Genomic DNA, 21399 nt, shown 5'->3' with positions numbered 1-21399 from the left:
CATCCATCCATCCATCCATCCATCCATCCACCCAAGAAGTATTTACTTGGATCCTACTAAGTGTTCAACTGATGTGTGAATTCCCTTCTGGAATTATGGCAATACACCACCCTCTCTTGGGCTATGGGGTAGGCCATGGGGCTTGCACCAGTGGCTGGTGGTTCAGTGAAGACCAGAAGAACCAGGAAGTCAGTGAATAAATTGCATGTGCACAGAGGCCAGATGAAGAACAAGCCCTCTGTCTGGGACTGGGGCCGGGCACCTGGAGGCCCTTCCTGCAGGAAAAGCTCTCCCTGTCCAACCCAAATCCCCCAAGAAATCCCTTTTCAGGCCCAGGATCTGGAAAACCTCCAGATAATTAGTGGGCAGGGAGGAGGGGGGCTTAACACCGGGTTAGTGAGAGTCAGGGGCCATTAACTAGGGGTGGCCCAGGCTCCACAGCCTTCCTCTCCCTCCCTCTACGGTGCCCCGGGCCAGAGAAATACAGGCCAAGTGGAGCAGTGGCCCTCCTGTGACCCCCACCTGTGGGAACCTGGGCCCAGCATTCCATGAGCTTCGGACTCTCCTTTGAATGGTAGCCCAGCACTTGCCCACGGTCACAACAGGGATGGACCACAGTGACTGCTGTGGTCCAGGTGGCCTGACGCTCGGTCTGGCTGAGCGAGATCTCTGGTGGGGTGGCAGGCTGTAGGAGTCAGCAGCGTGGGGACAGCCTCCCCGTGCCAGCACTCGTTCCATAGGCTTCCTGCGTGGTGTCCTCCGGTGGGGACAGTAAGAGGGACTGGGGATACCCGGGGCCAGGGAGCTGGGGCCAAACCCCAAGGCTGTTCCTCTAGGGTCCCTTAGGAAGACGCACTGTACCACATCCCCGTGGGGGAGACGCAGGCAGAGGGGCACGGGGGCCTCGCTCGGGGGAGGGGAGCCAGGCTGTGTTCTCATTTCCGTCGGCTTCTTCACAGGACTCTCCCGCAAGCATAGAGAAAAGTGCAGAGAACAACAGGCAAACCCCCTACTCACACTCCCGCCCACCTTTGTCACCTTTATCTCGTTGGACAGCCCTTGATTCCGTCCTGTTTCCACTTGGAATCTCTCAGATTTGGTCTCCATCATTGCCAGGCCTGGTTTGTACCCTTCCGCTGGGCATCGCACGTTTCGTCCTGCTTTGCATGTGGTCTGGACGGGCTGTAAGTGGCTTCCCGTGTGATGTGCTGGCGGGTGGAGCACCGTTGGGAGGAGCGAGGCTACACCCCGCGGTGTTCACCCGCCGTCCTGGTGATGGCATTCGGGGCTATTCCCGCACGTGATTCCTGGGTGCACACCAGTGAGCTCTTTTAGGGAACGCGCCTAATGGTGGGATTGCTGGCAGAAGGTGTGTCTTTACCGACGAAGCTGGCCGAATGACACGGGGGGTTGTTGCACCGACTCGGGGGCCTCTGGCCCCAGCGGTGTGAGAGAGGTCGCCCCCGCTTGGTGCCTCAGACCCTGTGTGGCTGCCCATCTGGCATCTGTGGGGCGGCCTAATTAACATTCCCTCCTGCCTGCTGACTTCGAGCATTGCTGCCTCAATGCCCAGGCGGTTGTGTTTCTGCATCTATAAAACACTCATAGCCTTTGCCCATTTTTCTGTTGGAATGTCTTATCTTTTCTGTTTACTCTTGATTTTTAATTTTTTTATAATGTTTATTTTTGAGAGAGAGAGAGACAGAGAGAGACAGAGCATGAGCAGGGGAGGGGCAGAGAGAGACGGAGACACAGAATCCGAAGCAGGCTCCAGGCTCCGAGCTGTCAGCACAGAGCCCGATGTGGGGTTTGAACCCACGAAATGTGAGATCATGACCTGAGCCGAAGTCGGACGCTTAACCGCCTGAGCCACCCAGGTGCCCCATTCTTGATTTTTAAATGAACATTTATAAAAAGACAACACCATACAGGAAAAAAATGTGCAAGTCGTAAGTGTGCGATTGAATGCATTTTCAACAACTGGGCACACCCGTTCACTCGGAACCCAGACTGAGAAACAGAACATTCCAGAACCCCAGAAGACGGCTGGGTCCTTCCTGGAGAAGGACCTTTGCACCCCCACCTTTGCACTGAAGGTAGTGACTGCCCTGACTTGCACTGCTGTGGACACGTTGCTATTCCTGAACTCTGCGCGAGTGGAGTCACGCAGCCTGCTCGGCCGTGTCTGGTCTCTTCTGCGCCATGTCTGTGTGTGGGGTGCACGGTGTCATTGCCAAGAATAATCACCAGGGCCTTCTTGTTAATAATCACTGTTGCCTTCTTGTGCCTTCATAGTGGTCCCTTGTTTAAATGCGTGATAGATTTGGGGCCCCCGGGGGGCTCAGTCGGTTGAGCGACCGACTCCGGCTCAGGTCATGATCTCGCGGTTTGTGAGTTCGAGCCCCGCGTCGGGCTCTGTGATGACAGCTCAGAACTTGGGACCTGCTTCAGATTCGGTGTCTCCCCCTCTCTCTACCCCTCCCCTGCTCGTGCTCCGTGTCTCTCTGTCTCTCAATAATAAATGTTAAAAAAAATTTTAATGCATGATAGATTTGTACATTTTAACATTGATGAAGTTGGGTCGTTTCCGGTTTTATGATATTTTGATTGAGGGTCATATCAACCACCTTGTAAATGCCTTTTGACTCGCGTGGGCGCCATTTCTGTTGGGCATCAGCACCTGGATCTGAGTGACGTTCTGGTTTTAGCGGGACTTCCAGACAGTCTCTCACAGGGTCCTCCCTACTGCAGACCCTCGGCCGCGCACGGGGGGGCCTGTCGTTCCTCATCCTGCCAGCACGTGGCCGGCTGAGGTGTGCGGTGGTGCTCACCGTGGCCTTGACTTGCATTTTGCTGACAACTAAGAAGGCCGGGAGCTGTTCCGGGTCGTCTGGCCCTGTGGTGTCCCTCCCTCATCTGGGGCCTGTTCAAGACTTTTGCCCACCTTCCTGTAGGGTTGCCTGTTGTATGTGTCCTCTGCGAACACCAATTGTATTGCCGCAGGGGTGCTGTTCCACCCGCTGGCTTGTTCTTTTCTCTCATAGTAGCATTTTGTAATGATTGAAATTCAATTCTATACAGTTCAGTTTATTAGTCTCTTTCTTATGGTTAGTCCTCTGAGTGCTGCTTAAAATCCCGGCCTGCCCACAGTCGTGAACATACTCCACGATGTCCTCTGGAAGCTTTATCATTGTTCCTTTTACATGTACAGCGACACCCCATCTGGGTATATTTTTTTGCATGGTGTGAAGTAGGGACCAATTTTCATTTTCTTCTGCATGTGACTATCCAATTGACCCAGGACAATTGCTTAACAATGTCTTCCTCTCCCCATTCCTCTGTGCTGCTATTCTGCCAGAAGTCCAATGTCCATATGATGCATCTGCTTCCAGACTCTTCTGCTTCGTGAGTCTGTAAGGATGGGAATGACATTAAAATGGAGCTAGTCGATGGGGCGCCTGGGTGGCGCAGTCGGTTGAGCGTCCGACTTCAGCCAGGTCACGATCTCGCGGTCTGTGAGTTCGAGCCCCGCGTCAGGCTCTGGGCTGATGGCTCGGAGCCTGGAGCCTGTTTCCGATTCTGTGTCTCCCTCTCTCTCTGCCCCTCCCCCGTTCATGCTCTGTCTCTCTCTGTCCCAAAAATAAATAAAAAACGTTGAAAAAAAAATGGAGCTAGTCGCTTGTAAGCAGAGACAGAAAGTGTAGTGGCCCCCTAGGCTGTGTAACAAATACCACACATCGGGTGGCTCACAACACCCCCTTTTTATTACCTCAGAGTTTCTGAGTCAGGAGTCAGGGTACAGCCAGGCTGTTCTCTGCTCAGGACCTCACGTGACTTCAGCCAAGGTGTCTGCCAGATTGCGTTCCCTTCTGTTAGGGGTCTTCTTTCAAACTTATGTCGTTGTTGGCAGGAATCAGTGTTTCCTTGCTGGCGGGTCTGTTCTCAGCTCCCAGAAGCTACTCTCAAATCCTCACCACGTGGTCCCCTCCATCCTTAAACCCAGCAGCATAGACCATCCCTCTCATGCTTCAAATCTCTTCTGCCAGAACAAGCTTACTCCCTTTAAGGGACCACCTGATTAGGTAAGGCCCACCAGGGAACATTTCCCTATCAGCTGATTCAGCACTTAATCACATCTGCCGATGAAATTCCTGCTCCCACCATTGTGTTGTGGGTGTCTGTCTGGGGGGTATATGACGTGTCTTCTCCTGCTCTGTATAGGGAGGCACATCCAGACCTGGAGGAGAGGACCACATGTTGCTGAGAGATGGAAACATATTTGTTCTCATAGCAGTAGAATTGTTGGCTGTGTGCTCAACATGACTCAGCTCAACATGACTCAGCTGCCCGAGATAAGCCCCACAGCCTGGCCTCCCTTGTAGGCAGTCACGGCCAAGCTAACAATGTCACTAACAGCAGTGGAGTGACACGTGCAATTCCAGGACTGTTTTGGGATTGTGCATGGAAGGATGTTCGGGTTCTTTGGTTGTTTGTGTTTTTGTTTTCTCAGCTTCTGCTTTACACAGACATGTGGCTGTGATCTGAATCCTCTTGGACCAGACAGCTGAGGGCCGTACCCCAGAGGCGATGAAGACAAAGCAGAAGGAGGCTGGCTCCTCGGATAATCTCCTGAAAGGGAGCTGCCATGCCAGCCAGATGGCCTCTCTCCAACTTTCCATGCAAGGGAGAATTAAACCTTACGTGTTCAAGCCACTTTTGTTCTGTCAAACGCTTTCAAACCTGAGCTCAGTTAATACTCATGGCAACTAATTTGAGTCAGACTTCCTACTGTTAAACCAGCCTTGCATTCCTCTGGTAAAACTACTTTGGTCATAAATGTTTGTGTTTTGCTTGTATGCATGTTTCACATTGCCGGATTTAATCTCTAGATTATTATTCATGATTTTTACTATGATCACAAACAAATTTAGCCTATAACTTGCCCCTTCTTGTGCTGTCCTTTCCCAATCTTGATTATCAAAGTGATTTTAGCTTCACTAGATGATTTGGGCGGGTGTTTCTTGTTTCTAGTTTCTGAAACAGTTGATTCAGAATCGCGATGTTATACTTATCAAATATTTCAGAGACCACCCTCTAAAATTCGTGGATTCTGATGATGTATTTTATGTGTATATTTTGAATTATCTTTAATGGGCAGAGATTTGTTTTTCCAGATAGTTATGTTTACTTTTTTGCTTCTGTGTTTAAAAACCAAATGATGGACTTCGTTTGGATTTCACCAGGTTTCCTGCTAAGGTACTTGTTATGAGCCAGGACCCAGTCCCGGATCCCACAGGGATTTTGTTTTCTCATGATTACATTGTGGTGGTGGATTTGGGGGGAGGGAATTCTATGCCCTCGATGCTGTATGTCAGGGGGCCTGGGCTGGTGCTACAGCTTGTAGCAGTGACATTAACCTTCATCTCTGTCAAGGTTTACACTGCAAAATCACGATTTTCCGTTTGTATTTGAGGAATGCTTTAAGGCTGCCCAAACATCCCATTCTCCTTAAGCTTTTACCCGCTAATTCTAGCTTCCATGGGTGGATCTTGCCTACAGCGGTTATCACCACGGTTTTGTAGAGGTGATTTTAAAATTGCCTTCCATCCAACCATTTTACGTGTCTTGATCGGAATATTACCGTAAAGAAGAGTTGCCTGTTTCCTTCCTTCCTTCCTTCCTTCCTTCTTTCTTTCTTTCTTTCCTTATTAAAAGATTTTATTTTTTTACGTGATGTCTACACCCACTGTGGGGCTCGAACCCTCAACCCCAAGATCAAGAGTTGCCCGCTTCTCCGACTCAGCCAGCCAGGTGCCCCTTTCCCACATTTATTTATTTATTCAATTATTTGCTTATGGACTTGTAGATATCTTCCCCTCCGGGTTTTAATCAAATACTAGTATTATTTATTTTCTTATTCAAATTGTTTCAGCTTTGGCCGGTGAGCGCTCTTTCTGATTGGTTCCTGTGTCCTTGAGATATGCCTCGCTCAAATTTGTTCTTCTTCTCCCCTCCCAAGATTGTTTATTCTGGGCCTTTTGCATTTCCATATGACTTTTAGGATCATTTATCAGGTTCTGTTTTTTTTATTTTATTTTATTTCTTTTTTTAAATTTTTAAAAAGTGCTTTATTTTATTTTTGAGAGACAGAGAGAGACAACATGAGTGGGGGAAGAGCAGAGAGAGAGAGAGAGAGAGAGACAGGATCCGAAGCAGGCTCCAGGCTTTGAGCCATCAGCACAGAGCCCGATGCGGGGCTCAAACCCACAGATTGTGAAATCGTGCCCTGAGCTGAAGTTGGTCGCTTAACCGACTGAGCCACCCAGGCACCCCTCAGGTTCTGTTTTTTCAAAAAGGTAACTGAGATTTGACAGGGATTTCATTGTCTCTGCAGACCAGTTAGGGAATGGTGCTATGTTCCCAGGATTAAGTCTTCTGATCCAGGATCACAGGTGTCTTTCCATTTATTTCCGTCCTTTATTTCTTTCATTTCATCATGGTGTTCTCAGTGTGCAAGCAATAAATACCTTTTGTTGCATGTACTCCTTACGATTTCATTCTTTTTGAAGTCATTACAAATCAAATGGTTTCCTTAATTTCATTTTCAGATAGTTCACTGATAGTATGTAGAACTGTAATCCCTTTTTGTATGTTGATCAGTGTTCTTAGGTCTTATAGGTTTTTCTTTCTTAGGATTTTCTACATACAAGATGATATTATCCGTGAATAAATGTAGTTTTGCTTTTTCTCCAACCCGGGCACCTTTTATTTCTTTTTCTTGCCCATTTCTTTATTCGATTTATTCAATTTTTTAAAAAGTGAATCTTTGAAGTTCTTATTTTGAGAAAGAGAGAAAGCAAGCAGGGGAGGGCAGAGAGGGAATCCCAAGAAGTCTCTGTGCCATCGGTGCAGGACCCCAGGTGGGGCTGGATCCATGAACTGTGAGATCATCACCTGAGCAGAAACTAAGAGTTGTACACTTAACCGACTGAGCCACCCGGGCGCCTCCAATTTTTTCTATCTGAGCATAGTTAACACACGATATAATAGCTGATTTCAATCTTTGTCTAGTAAGTCCAACAATGGGGCTTCCTGAGGGGCAGGAATACATTGTCCTATTGTGTATGTGTGTGTGTGTGTGTGTGTGTGTGTGTGCGCACGTGGCAAATTTTTGTTGAAAGGTCAACAATTTAGGGGTGCCTGGGTGGCTCGGTGAAGCGTCCCACTCTTGATTCCAGCTCAGGTCATGATCTCACAGTTTGTGAGATCAAGCCCCACATTGGGCTCTGGGCTCACAGAGCGGAGCCTGCTTGGGACTCTCTCTCTCCCTCTCTCTCTGCCCCTCCCCTACTTGTGCTCTCTCTCCCTCTCTCTCTCTCTCAAAATAAATAAATAAACTTAAAAAAAAGGCAGATCAACATTTTAGGTAATATAACATGGCAAGTCTGGAAATCAGATTCCCTTTTCCCCAGAGATTGGCTGCTGCTTCTCTTTATTTAGTGACTTTCCTGAACTCATTCTATAAATTAGAAGTCAATTGTCCTTGTCATGGTGGCCACAGAAACTTCTGCTTGGTTGCTGAGCAGGTCAGCTTATGTTTGGGAGAAGATGTCCTTAAATACCTTGAGCCAATAAGCGCTCCGGACTTTACTGAGAAGGACATCAGTGCCCCAGCAGGGTGGTTCTGAGTTCACCTTCAGTTCCTGCTCGTGCCGAGTCTCAAGGTCAGCCGGAGGTGAGAGATTCGCCCCCCACCCCCCGCCCACCCAGGTCCTTGCTGGGCACAAGTCCCTGCACACACACGTGGCCTTTGGCTCCTCGGGAACGCACTCACACGTCCCCCTGGTCTGTAGGCTGGTCTCTCACAGCCCACGTGCTGGTGTTCAGACTGTAACAGTGCCCGGGGGGGGGGGGTGGATGGTGAGCGAAAAGGCCACAGACGCCCTATTCTCATCCGGATTCAACCGGTATATGAACAAACGCGCTCCCAATTGCCGAGGCCTTAGGGGGAATTTCTAGAACTTTAAAAAGCTGATGTTGATGATTTTCGTGAGTGGCCCCCTTGCTTTTGTGGAGGAGCATCATTCTGAAAATGCTTCTTCTCGGGCAGGGCTTTCAAACTTTCTCTCAGTCCAGGTAACGACCGACGACGAGCCTGCTTGTGACATCCATGTGCGGGCGGGCGGATTTTGTCGGTTTGCTCCGTTCGCTGAGGTGGCTTCGTGCAGAAGCCGTTTCCCCCGCCTGCTCCCTTGGTGTCGCGGGGCCTCGTGCCCTGTCGTGGAAACACATTTCAAGCCCGTTTACATCACATTCCGCATCTGGGAGCCAGCCCCCAGGCAGCCGCGGCATTAGCTAACCTCGATTACTGGTTTGGGTCATGTTGTTCACTTTTGGGCCCCTGGAAAATTCCATTACTCTTTTGCAAGCTCAGCTCTCTTTAAGAGATGTGTGTCATATTTTACCTGGCCATTCTAAGCTAGTTCGTAAATAGGAGGGTTCTCGGGTTATCTCGACTGGAATCTTCCTGGACAGGAGAGCTCTCTCTCTCTTTAACACTCACGCAAACACACACACACACACACACACACACACACACACACACCTGCCAGGCAGGGAGCGCTAAGCCGTGACAGGGACAGTGCGTGTGGTTCCCCAGCATGCGGACAGGTGAGAGTCTGACCTGGGTTCGGGAGTCTTCACGTGGTCCCCTCCAGAGGTGATTAGTGAGACAGGGATGAGGTTTCTGGGGTGTGTGGACAGCCAAGGGTTCCTGGAGTCCCAGGGCCTCTGCCCACCAGACAGGGGCCTGCCTTTGCTGAAGCAGGACCTTGGAGGCTTCAGGACTATTTGGGGGCCTCAGGAGCACCCCCTCAGCGTTCAGAGACAGCTAATGTGTCACCCCGAGGTGAGGGTGTTAGGAGGGGGGGCCTTGGGGAGCTGACCGTGTCTGAAGGGGGGGGCCCACGATGGGGCTGGTGCCCTTGTGCAAGACCCCAGAGAGCTCTCTTGTCCCTTCTTGCACGTGAGGACACAGGAGAACACATGAATCTGGAAGACGGATCTATGAATCCGTCTATGAATCCGGTCTATGAATCCGGAAGACGATCCCCACTGGGTTCTGAATCTGCCGGTGCCCCACTCTGGACTCCTGGCCTCCGGAGTACGAGGGGTGAGCGTGTGCTGTTGATGTGTCCCCGTCAGCTGAGTAGCCCCAGCAGGCACAGAGGACGCGTCCCCAGCGGGCACAGAGGGCGCGTCCCCAGAGGGACAGTGGGCACGTCCCCAGCGGGACAGAGGGCACATCCCCAGCAGGCACAGAGGACGCGTCCCCAGAGGACACAGAAGACACGTCCCCAGAGGACACAGAGGACGCATCCCCAGTGGGCACAGAGGGCATGTCCCCAGCAGGCACAGAGGATGTGTCCCCAGAGGGACAGAGGGCGTGTCCCCAGAGGACACAGAGGATGTGTCCCCAGAGGGCACAGAAGGCATGTCCCCAGCAGGCAGAGAGGGCACGTCCCGAGAGGACACAGAGGACGCGTCCCCAGTGGGCACAGAGGGCATGTCCCCAGCGGGCACAGAGGACGCATCCCCAGCGGGCACAGAGGGCACATCCTGGGAGGACCCAGGACAAAGCTGGCACTCCCAGCAGCCACCCCGTTTGTATAAGAGGACTTTCCGAGCTGGGGGTGGGGACAATGGGAGGGCTGGCCAAGGACGCCCAGTGGGGTGATAGGGTCCAAATCCAGAGGGAGAGGTGTGAGGACCAAGGGAGAACGGTGGTGGGTCGTTCAGACGGTGGATGTTTCCTTAGAAGAAGTGTGTGGGGACATCCCAGTCATCGGGATATAAATACCACGTCTCCCTCACCCCTGGCACTTGAACGTATATACATATATGGGCACACAATTCTACTTTTCTTTTTTCCCTGCTTTCCAGCCATTCAGTGGTTTTTATAAGCTCTAAATTTAGAAAGCAACAGAGTGTCTGGGACCGGGCTGCAGGCACTGGGGTTTCTGGGGCCCTGTTTCTGCCACAGTGACCGTTAGGAAGGCTGGCGAAGGATGAGGCCCCAGGGGGTGGAACCGGATCTCGGCCTCCTCCTCAGCGCTCTTGTCCCCAGGGACCACTCGGGGTCTGTGTCACTCGGACCTCCCGGCCCCCTAGGGTCTCCCTTGCTCCCTGGGTGTCCCAGCCGCGGGGCGCACGGCGTGTGCGTTCTCAGGCAGCACTGGTCGGTGAAAGCCTGCGGGGGGAGGGGAAGGGCCGGGGCCGGGCCCTGGGGCCTCAGAGAAGGCAGAGATGGCCGTGAGCCTCCCCAGGGGACAGCTGACTTCCAGGGCGGGGCGAGTCCTGCCCATCGACACTGGCGCACCGGGCAGACGGAGCCTCTGGTCCAGCGGGGGGTCCGAGTGGCCCCAGCAGCACCCACGCGCTCTTGTCTCAGGAAGCGCACCTTGCCCAGGCACGGGTCCCGGTGAGTCTGCGACCTCCATCCCTGCGGAATCTTCCGGAAAGGGAGCAGTGCCATCGACCACAGCCCCACGGGCCCCTCAGGACCGTGACAAGCACTCGCCGCGCCCCGTCCTCTGTCTTGCCTGCCCCGGGGCCGGGACTCCTCCTGGTCCAGCTGACCTGACAGCCTGGGTCCTACGCCTTTTCAGGCCGTCAACCCCAAGCTTACCCGTTCACAGCTACAGCCGGGCACTCGAGCACAGCAGGTGCACATGCGGGCGTGTCCCAGTCCCTGGCATCCCAGACACCAGACTCCTCAGGCTCGGCCGCCGCCAGAGTCAGCCTTTCGCGCCTGGGGGTCTCCTGGCACAGTCCGGCGAGAGCGACCAGGCAGGACCGTCCGAAACTCATGAGGGTTCTTCCTAGCGTGACCTCGGTGACACGCGTCCTCTGGGCACCAGAACGTCTGAACCCACACGGCCAAAGGTGGGGGGGTGGGGGGCTCACAGTCAGTCACTCGGGATGGGTGGGACCACCTGTGTGCCCGCCCGCTTCCCGAATCCGTGGATGCTACTAACGCGGCCACAGCGCCACCCACCTGTGGCTGGCTCTGGGAGGAGACCGCGAGCAGAGGAGCGGCTCCGCATTCACAAAACGCCGTGTCTGCGCCGCATCTATAGGGGCCCGTCGTTCGGGGATCCCGGGTGCGGTGCTGGAAAAGCAGGAAGAGCAAGCCCGCGCCCGGAGCGCACGCCAGGCCCCAGGTGGAGAGCCGGCCTTCCCAGCCCGGAAACGGTTCCACGGGACAAGGGCCGCCGAGCGGCCGGTTGGTATCTTTGCGGGGTGGTGTCGCGGCAGGGCCCAGGGTCAGTCTCCGATACCGAGACGGGTATCGGACGGGTCCAGACGATGGCGCCCACGTGCAGCCCAGCGGTGCCCCCTGGCGCTTGATCCCCGCGTCCGTCGCTCGAACTCGGAGGAAGCTGGGGGAGGAGGTGGTGGGGAGCCGGTCCAGGCACCCCGCGCCCTCGGCTGCTGGTGCCCTCGCACAGCGGAAGCTCCCCGCGCGTGCCGACGGGGGCCTGTGTGCCCACCCTCAGAGGCCCGTGCGCGCGCCCCGTGCCCAGCGCACCCTGTCCCTGAGCAGCTCCCCCCGCCGCGGCCCACTGTCCGCGAATCAGCCCGTCTGCTCCTGGGGCCGCTTCTCCCCACACAAAGCTCGGCCCATCGGGGGGTGGGGGCTCCCTCCCTGCTTCCACCTGTGCCTGGAGGGCCCGGTCCCCTTGCGGCTGGTGCCGCGGTTCCTAGGCTAAAGCCCCGAACCCCCACGGGGTGGCGGTAGGAGGCAGCACCTTGGGGGGGGGGTCATTCGGGTGAGATGAGGTCACGGGGTGAGCCCCCCGGGGGAGCAGGAGAAGACTGAGCTCTCCCCCCCTTCTCCCCCCCCCCCCCCCCCCACCTCCTCGACCCGTGAGCAAGAGGGCAGCCGCCTGCCAGGAGGGGAGCTCACGGAAACGGAACGTGCTGGCGCCTTGATCATGGGCGTCCAGCCTCCAGATCAGCGAGAAGGAGATGTCTGTCCTTGAAGCCTCGGGTCCCGGGTGTGTTCTGTTCCAGCAGCCCCTAGCGGACCCCCCGAATCCCACCTCTAGGACTGGACCCCAAAGAGCCGAGGACGCCCCAGGCAAAGGTGCGTGCGTGAGGGGGTCCGTTGCCCACTGCTCACCTCTGCCGGCTCTGAGCAGGCCGGACGGACCCTCGGCAGGTTCGCAAACCCTGCCCAAGGTGTGGGGGGCCCCAGCCAGGGCGTGGGGAGCACTCGGCAAAGGTGCGGGCCAACAGCCAGCACAGATGGGGCCCCTCGGGGCCTGCCCGTCGGGATTTCAGCTCTTCCTGGGAGCGTCCGTCCCCAGCGGCCCAGGCCTTGTGGCCACGTCCTGGGGGAGGACCCGGCTGTGGCTGCATTCCCAGGGAGCAGAGAGGGGCCGGAGGCCAGGGCGCCTGAGCCCTGGGGCTTGGTCCACAGTACGAGCTCCCAGCTGCCGCAAACCCAGCGTGGCCCTGACCCCGGGGCCTGGACACCACACGTGGCTGCCTCTCTGGCCGGACTGGTGGGGATGCCTCCCCCCGCAGGGGCCTCTTTAATATACCAGGTCAGGGCTGGTCAGGAAATACCCTAAACCAGAGAGCCAGTGCTATGACAGGCAAAGAGCCAGGGAGGGTGACACGATTCCTGCCCCAGGGCCTTTGCCCGCCCCATGCCGCTCCCTTGCCATGCTGGAATGCCCTGTTTCCAGGTCTCCCTTGTGCTCTTGGCCTTGGCTTTGGGGTCTCAGCTCAAGGGGGACACCCCTGACCACCTGGTTTAACTTGTCCCCCAGCCCATTCTGTCCTGACCGTGTTTCACATTATGTGTTATTTTCCTCACGGCGTATCTGCCCCCTGACACCATCTGGACTCGTGTTTGTTAACTGGCCTCTGCCCCACCCCACCGCCTCCCGACCGTCCCCAGCGTGCCCAGCCCTGCCTAGGGGGCCGATGGCAGGTACACAGTGGAGGGGGGGATGGCAGCCGTCACAGAGGGTGGGCGGCGACTGGACAGGGTGCAGGGGCACTTGGGACAAGGTGGGGACCCTGGTCTCGTCCGCACTAAACCATTCATGTGATGTCCTCAGAGGTTCGGCGGCAGGAGGGGACAGGCAGGGAAGCCACTGTGCACTTGGCCCTCCCCTGTTGAGCCAATGGGGCCCATCTCTCTGCCCCGCCCGCGAGACAGATCCCGTCTGCAGCTCCTGACGTGTGTCAAGCTCCCTTTCCTGGCTTTGGTCGCTTCTGGCTAACCGATCTTGTGGACATCTTGGGAGCTTGGTGACAAGACCCGAGGGCAGGTAACGGTTACCCCCGGCTCTCGTGAGGTGCAGGGTGGGTGTTTCAAGTCTCCGCCCGGCCAAGTCCCGGCGCCCCTCTCTTGGGAGTCTGGGCGGACCGGCGGGGCCCGCGGAGAAAGGGGCCGGTTTCTATTCTTAGGTTGAATTCCCTTCTGGAAGGCTCCGGGCGTGTCTGTGGCACAGATGCCCGGAGGCCAGAGCTCCCTGGCTCACGTTCCCTTCCTCGTGTGTCTCCTTCCTCCTGGCCCGAGGGACAGGGCTCCTCTCTCCTGCCTTCGAGCAAGACGTTTGTCCGTGTTTAAGGCTCCTGAATGGAAAACCCCAACCATCCGCACACCCGGCTCCGTGGAGCTTAGGACACGAGGCCAGGGAGGCCCGGCTCTGCGGCTCTGAGACTGCACACACGGGACAGCCTGCCCCAGCCGTGTTTCAGATAAACGCGGACAATGTTCAGCGTGGGCCCGTCTCCTGGCAGCCCCACACGTGCGCGGCCGGGGAAGACTCTGGAAGACGCGCGCACGCCCCCCGACCGACGAGACGCGTCAGGAGCCCTCGCGGGTGAGCGAGGCCACGACACCCGTGAAACGCGAGCGGAGGTGACACGTGTCCCTTCCAGGCAGAGGCACCGACCCGCTCTCCCGTGGCCCTTGGCGTCTTTCTTACCACGGGGACAGATGGCGCGTGGACAGCGTGGACGTTCCCGCCGGCCCGGGTCTCGGGTCTGCGGGCAGCTGATGGCGCAGACTCAGGACGCGGAGAAGCGTCCCGGGGGCTGGGCGCCCAGAGCGGGCCGGCCTTCCCGCGTCGTGTCCAGCGGGCGATGGGAGCCCGGCCAGCTGCTCGACACCTGCCCTCGGCGGACGCCCTCAAGGGAAGAGAAGAAAGAGAGACAGGTCACTGCTCGCATGGGAGCCCGCAGGACGGAGCCCTTGGATTGCCCAGCTCGTCTGTGATTCCTTCCCTCCTGTCGTGGGATCCCCAGATCCTGCCCTTGAGGGAGCTGCTTCCTCTTCAGGGGGTGGACACTGGGTCTCCGGGAAGGGCCAGGGGCCGCCCAAAGCACCTTGTTCTCATCCGTCCATTCATTCATTCATTCGTCTGTCCGTCCCGACGGCTGTCGTTGGGGCAGGTGCCGGGCTGGCAGGTTCAGGGACACTGGGCTCACAGAGCCCCTCCTGGAACTCGAGCTCTGGTGGGAGAGACAGACAGACCCGATCATGGTCAGAGACTAGCTAGAGGCGGTCAGAACTTGCAAGGACGAGTGTGGGAGGCAGAGACTCCTTCCGCTGTGGCTCTGAACACGGTTCCAGTCCTGACCGCTGGAACTCAAGGCCCTGGTGGGCAGGCCCGCACCTGTGCGTCCGGTCTGGCAGCTGCCAGCCACACGTGCCAGGGGCCCCGAGCGTCTTATTCTAACCGACGCCAACGTCTGTGGTCCCAGGTGTCTGGGTTACCGCACGGATCTCTCAGGTTTAGAGGCTGCTGGCATCTGGGAATTCGGAGGAAAACCTCTCCAGGCAGAGAGACGAGCCCCTGAAGCCCGAGGAGCTGGAGAGAAGCCGGGGGGGGGGGCCGGAGGGGAGGATCGGGACTGAGCAGTCTGCACGCGGATTTTATTCAGCCCGAAGGAGAAGTGTAGACGGTGGTACCGGGGTTACGACCAAGTGACTTGCACGTTTTCTAGATCCTTCCGGCTGCTGCTTCTCCCACCCAGGGCAGCGGGTCTGTGCCGGGGGCTGATGCCACCGACCTGGCTGCCCCCGGCCTGAGCAGGGGGGCGGCTGTCAGTGGGAGGGAGCCGTGGGCGGAGCAGGGGCGCGGGACTGAGGCCCACAGCTGCGGTTTCCTGTGCGGCAGGTCGGGAAACCCGTGGTGGCTCCGGGCTCCGGGAGCCGGGCTCGGGTCCCCCAACCCGCCCACAGTGGCCGCGCAGACCTCAGACCCCCCCCCACCTCCCCGCTCTGCCCAGGGACGCTTCCCCAGAGTGCCACGGAATGTCATGGAATGTGCCACTCCTAAAAGACGGACGGTGTTTGTTTCTCGAGAAATCTTGCCCCCACCCCCTAGCATCCTAGATCTGCTCCCAGTCGCCCAGAATCGGACAGCGCCTCGCGGCACAGAGGAGACGTGCACGGGACGTGGCTGGGGGACGACAGGGAGGGCCCGGTGCCGAGACCCAGGTCGGGGGGGCGGCCTCCCCCCACCGAGTGCTGCTCTGGGCTCTGCTCCTCCTGGAAGATGCTCCCCGGCCTCCGCCAGCCACGCCGGGGACAGATGCTCCTCTTTGGAGCCCTCCAAGTGAAGGTCCCACGGATGCCGTTTAATAGAAAAGGCGACGGTCAGGAAAGGGGGAAATGGATCATTTTCGAAAGGTGAGTTGGGGGCTGTTTCGCGTCCCCGGACAGTGTCTCGGGGATCAGAGCGCCAGGTGCCACCTCAAAGCAGACTCAAGGAGGGGAGGGGCCGGAAGGGTGACACCGTTCGTCACCGTCACATCGAGAAGAAGGGTGCACGTGGCAGCCACACGGCGCACACGTCGGACAGCCGTTCCCAGAACCTCCCTCCGCTGTCTTCCTACGAGACGCAGGTGCAGGCCTTACGACGACAGAAACGCGTCCCCTCCCTGGGCGCCAGGTGCGGGCAGGGCTGGCCCCTCCGGGGGCCCCAAGGGAGGGTCTGGGCTGGTGCGTCCGCCCTTTCTCCCGAGCACACCCGCCGCTGGATTTGGAGCCCGTTCTCATCCAAGAGGACCTCATCTCATCTAACTGCATTTCCAGATAAGGCCAGATTCTGAGGTTTCAGGTGGCCGTGACTCTTTGGGAGACACCGTCAGCTCACGGCACACAGCTCTGCAAAGCCTTCAAACCCGAACTCGATCCCTGCGGCCCGCGTCGCCCCCACCCCAGGCTGTCCCCAGCTCCTGGCGGCCCCGGCCGCTTTCCTGGTCTGCGGCTGACCGCGGACTCTCCCTCCTCGGAGGCGCCTTGGGCGTGCCGGGCCTGCGGTCGGACCGTCATCCTGCCCCGTCCGCCACCGTGATGGGGACCGGGCCGCCGAGTGCACAGCTCTTGTGCGAGCGGGTCCCCCCTGAGCTGTCGGAGGGGCGAGCGTCCGCGGGGAGGGGGCAGCACCCTCGGCTCCCCTCGGCAGACTCGCCGTGGACAAAAATCCTTTCACCTGGAATAGAAACTCCGCGGAGATGATAAATCTTCTTTCCCCCACGTCTGGCTTTCAGAAACGACGTCTGCCACTTACGGTATGAAAAATACCGGCGAGCTGGCTGCGAGCGGCACATGGTAAAAAGGTTAGTCCCCGTACCTCGGGCTCACAACCCGCCACCCTGCCCCCACCCCGCACACAAAGCCTTTTCTTTCTCCAGCTGGAACCGCGAACACCACATGAATGCAAAGAGCTCTTTCAACATTAGATTTTAAATTATTTGAATTAAAGCTGGGATCCTTCCGGGCCTTGTGCTTTCCTGGTTATTTATCACTGGCTAAACGTACGGGTCTGCCGAGCATCTCCAGGGACCGCCCTCACTTAGACGCGGCCTCGGAGATGTTATAAACTATTTAAAACCGGAGGCTTGGCCGTGTCCGGCTGCAGGGAGGGCGAGCACGCTCTGCTCGTCGGAAGCTCTTTGGGAAAACGGGGGACTCGCCGCTCGGTCATTCGCCCTGGCTTTCCTCTGGGTAATCACTTTAATACACTTGAAAATAAGCCTTTCCCCACTGAGGCACGATGATTTTTCCCCCCTGTTTAGCAAACATTGATTTTTTTTCCCTCCCCTCCGATCCCCGCCCCCCCCCCCCGCCCTGTCCTGTCTCGCCTGAAACTAACAAGCTTCCTTTTGTTCCAGGGACACCCCAGCCACCCCGATTTGCTGACACTTCCGCCGGGTGCCAGCAGGGGGCGGGAGACCCTCTTTTTTGAGGGCCACACTAAGGTGCTCCCGCCGGACCCGCCATGGGTCTGCGGCAGGCAGGGTGACTGTCGGCACCGAGACCCGGGGGCGAGGGAGGCCGAGATGGCTCCCCTGGGTGCCTGGGGAGAGGACGGCTCAGGCCAGGGACGCGACACGTTGAAGCCATCAGAACGGGCAGCAGCAGCGGTTTAAGTGCACGAGGCCAGCGGAGAGCCCCCAACTCATCTGTCAGGGGCCCCGCGGCGCCCTGCTGCCGCTGAGGAAACAGAGGCCAGAGAGGCCACGCTTGGGTGACCAACGCTCTGGTGGATGTGGACAGCCTCCAAGGTCGCCCCTGAGACTCCTACCTCCGGGCGCGCGCCCCTTCACGTGCGCGGCTCCCCATGCTCTGGGCCGGCAGATGGCCCTCGGAACAACAGAAGGAGGCACAAATGACTGGCCGTCCTTCCCGGGATCAGGTATAAAAGGGCTGTGGCTCCCGACCTGGGCGAGACGCCTCACGCGGCAAGGGACGGAGGCCTGCCCACAGGCACGTGTGTGAACTTGGAAGCAGACCCCCCACCCCGGCCTCCCCGTGGACCCTTCAGATGAGACCGCGGCCCCGGCCTCCGGCACCCAGGTGAGCGGAGCCCGGATTCCAGGCCCACAGAGACCTCGAGATAAGAACTGACAGCTGTTTTCAGCGGCCAAGTGTCGCGTTAACTCATTGGGCGGGGCTAGGTGGCCCCACAGCCCCTATCTGGGTCGTGTGCGGCCTCCCCTCCCCCGAGGTGCTCGCTGGGCTCCCGCCTCCTCACCTGGTCCCTGCTCATCAACACACTCTGTTCTCGCTGGGCAGGTGCAGGGTATGGGCTGAGTTGTGTCCCCCACATTCTTAGGCTGAAGTCCTGACCCCCAGACCTGTGCAGGTGGCCTTACCTTGGCAGGTGATACGATTAAGATGAGGCCACCAGGGTGGCCCTAATCCAATATGACCGACGTTCTTATACAGAGGGGAAACTGGCCACAGACCCGTGCACGGGGTGAATGCCACAGGAGGATTGGGGTTCTGCTGATGCCAGGAGCCATCAGGAGCCCGGAGACAGGCCTGGAGGGTCCTTCCCCGGGGGCCTGCAGGGGGCGTGTGGCCTCTAGGGCCGCCTGGCTGCATGTCTGTGGTCAAGCTGCCCTGGCCGCGGGCTCCGTCACAGCAGCCCCAGGTCACAGGTGGTTCCAACCCCCCTGTTCTACCCTTCCCCCGGGAGGCTCCATGACACCCGGAGAGGAAGGGACTCTTGGAGCGGTAGGTCCCTCTTCCTCCAAAAACAGGGGCTCAGATCCTGGCAGCCTCTGCCCCCGGCATAAGTGTGTGTCCCTTCGGCCGTGGGGCCCCCGAATCAGACCCCTAATGTACACACCAAGCTTACGAAGACGGACGTACAGGACATCCCACTCCGGCCGTGTGATCGTTTAAACCTCGACAGCGGAAAACTCACTCAGTGCAAACCCTGAAGAGAGCTACACGGTCAGAAGAATCGGGTGAAGTGGGCAGCCAGTCGCTGAGCAGCCTCTCGGAAGGCGGAGCCCGAGCTCTGCAGCCCCTTGAAAACAGAAACTCACGATGCGTACCGGTGGGAAGGACGGGATGGTGCGCGCGGAGGGAAGGGCGGGCCGCGTCCAGTCTGTTCACCTCTGCTCCGTCCTGCTGGGGCTGGAGCCTCGCCAGCCTCCGACGGGGTGCAGGATGGCCATGGCCCCACGGCCTCCCACCCCACGCAGGCATCGTCCCGTGAAGGGGAGACGAGACGGTGGGACCCCAAGGTTTCCGGGTCTAGGGGTGGGGAGAACGGTGGTTCACAAGCCTGTCTCTTGTTCCCCTGGAGGCAGGTGAAGCCCTGGCCCGGCACCCCCCCCCTCCCACCGCCGGCTGGCCTCCCCTCTGCCCCTCCCCCCTCTGCTTTCCTGCCTTCCACGCAGAGGCGCCTGGCAGCTCAGCACATCTGGGCTCTCCCCCTTCTCCTCTGCGTCCCGGCCTAGATCGTCTTCCACCTGCCCCGCAGTTGGGTGGGGCCGGTCACGCTGCGGGTTCCTGCCACAGAGGGGAGGATGGGACAGCGCCGGGGATGGGCTGAATGTCTGTTTTCTCCCACCAGATTCCTACGCTAAAGCCCTGGTGTGATAGTGTCGGGAGGGGGCCTTTGGGAGGTGGTTAGTGTCAGATGAGGTCACGAGGGTGGGCCCCACAGTGGGATTAGTGCCCGTCCAAGGAGAAGGAGAGACCCCAGCCCTCGCTCCGCCCTGCGAGGACCCAGAGGGAAGGTGGGAGTCCGCAGGCCAGGCCAGGAAGCAGGGCCTCACCGGGACCAGGCCCCGCCGGCACCCCCGCTCTCGGACGTCCAGCCCCCGGAGGCTCGAGACACGGACGTCTGTTGTTAAAGCTGCTCTGTCTGTGCTGTTCTGTTATGGCGCCTGAGTTGCCCAGGACGGCCCCCCGATGGCAACGGCTGGGTCTTGGGGCAGGCCTGGAGCTGTGCCCACCCACACGGGGCCTGATGCCCCTGAGATGTGGGCTCAGGTTACGGTGGTTAGCGGTCCGGTGGCCACCACCCGCCACAAGGAGAGATCATCCTCTCCTGCCTGCCCTGTGGTCAGGCGGACCAGGCACGGAGCCCTGGAGCTGCTGCACGGAAGGCCTCTGTCTTGATGGATCGGGAACCTGGGTCCCCCAGAGCTGCCTCGGGTCTCCAGCCATACCCGCCGCGATGAGGGGTCCACTTCTCACCAGCATGTACCGGGGTGAAGTTCATCACCCGCCGGGGCTGGGCCCCCACTCCCGCCGGGCCACAGAGCCACGTGTCCCCGGGAAGTTTCCCTCTGCCTCCACACCGTCAGCGGCCTGAGCGCTTGGGGACGCCACAGGCCAGCCCACCACAGCGCATTTGACCGCAGGTGCAGAATGCATGGCAGGCCACCTGACTGCTGGCCACAGGCCACCCCCACGAGGCGATGATTTAGGCAGATATTGAACAGTATATGAGAATTCAGGGGGAGGGGCGCAGGGAAGGGCCCTGCACCCTGACGCTCTCACCTATGTGACAAAGGCCAGCCGTCACTTTGAAAATGACCAGGCACCTGTCACAGCGCCTGGCAGGAGGTGGTGCGTGAAGTGGGGCGGGGCGAGGGTCAGGTGGGGGAGGGATGGGATGCACGTACAGCACGTCCCTGTTGTAGTTTGAAATCTAAAACCCTAAGGAACACGCCAAGGTATCAGCAGTGCTTATCACGACCGGGTCGGGTCTACTTCTTATCAGCTTTATAATGCTTTTTCTTATGTTTGCCAAATTTTCTCCAACAAATGTATTTAGAAAACACATTTTGTAGGTGCTGGGGACCAGCGTTCCATGAGGGTGGGGGACAAAAAGCAAGAGACGGGTGGTCTGGCCTCAGACCGTCTCTCCCCCCAAATAGGCCTGCCTCACCTTTCCCGCCCAGCAGTGTCTCCACAGCGCCACCCTGAACGGTGGAAAGCTCTGCCAAGGGCTGTGTCGCTGAACTCCCAAGAGGATGTCAGCTCAACACCAATTCCTTCCTTCTGCCCCCTGAATACTGACTTGTTGCTGTCACGTTGGCTGCAGTGAGCCCGGTCTGCCCATCCAGGCCAGTTTAGTGAGTCAGGCTCATGGGAGGCTGAGAGAAGAGTCACCTAACGATGTTATTCCTGACCCAACTGGCTGGAAGGGGACAACAGTAGGCAGGGCTCATGATTGCTGTGCTGTTGGCTGTAGGGGCCCCATAGGCTCAGCTGAAACCCAGAGGTCAGCAAGGAAGGAGGTAGATAAAGACAAGTGAGTATGCTCACTTCAGCTACCAAGAGAAGAGAGGGGGATGGGAGGGATAATTGAACAGGAGGTTGGATGGATAGATGGGTGGGGATAGGTGAGTGGTGGATGGATGGATGGATGGATGGAAGGATGGATAGATGGATGGATGAGTGGATGGGTGGGTGGGTAGGTGGATGGATGGGTGGATAGATAGATGGATGGTGGATGGATGGAAGGATGGATAGATGGATGAGTGGATGGATGGATGGATGAGTGGATGGATGGAAGGATGGATGGAAGGATGGATGAGTGGATGGATGGATGGATG

At 58.0% G+C, this 21399-nt stretch overlaps 1 protein-coding gene across 1 annotated transcript in view; it reads right to left on the bottom strand.

The window, feature by feature from the left end:
* Window positions 1–7489: 7489 nt before the first annotated feature.
* Window positions 7490–21399, bottom strand: part of LOC125913746 (uncharacterized) — a 17774-nt gene continuing 3864 nt past the window's right edge. The window contains exons 3-6 of the mRNA XM_049618931.1: window positions 14010–14211; window positions 11057–11441; window positions 10688–10924; window positions 7490–8275 (exon numbers count right to left, since the gene is read on the bottom strand). Coding sequence (XP_049474888.1) covers window positions 10775–10924; window positions 11057–11441; window positions 14010–14211 — 737 coding nt within the window. The 3' untranslated portion in view covers window positions 7490–8275; window positions 10688–10774. The remainder of the gene's footprint in view (window positions 8276–10687; window positions 10925–11056; window positions 11442–14009; window positions 14212–21399) is intronic.

The sequence above is a fragment of the Panthera uncia genome (genome assembly GCF_023721935.1).
Source record: "Panthera uncia isolate 11264 chromosome C1 unlocalized genomic scaffold, Puncia_PCG_1.0 HiC_scaffold_4, whole genome shotgun sequence".
Taxonomy (NCBI): Eukaryota; Metazoa; Chordata; class Mammalia; order Carnivora; family Felidae; genus Panthera; species Panthera uncia.
Note: the sequence above shows the minus strand (reverse complement) of the source record. Positions and strands in the feature narration are given on the sequence as shown.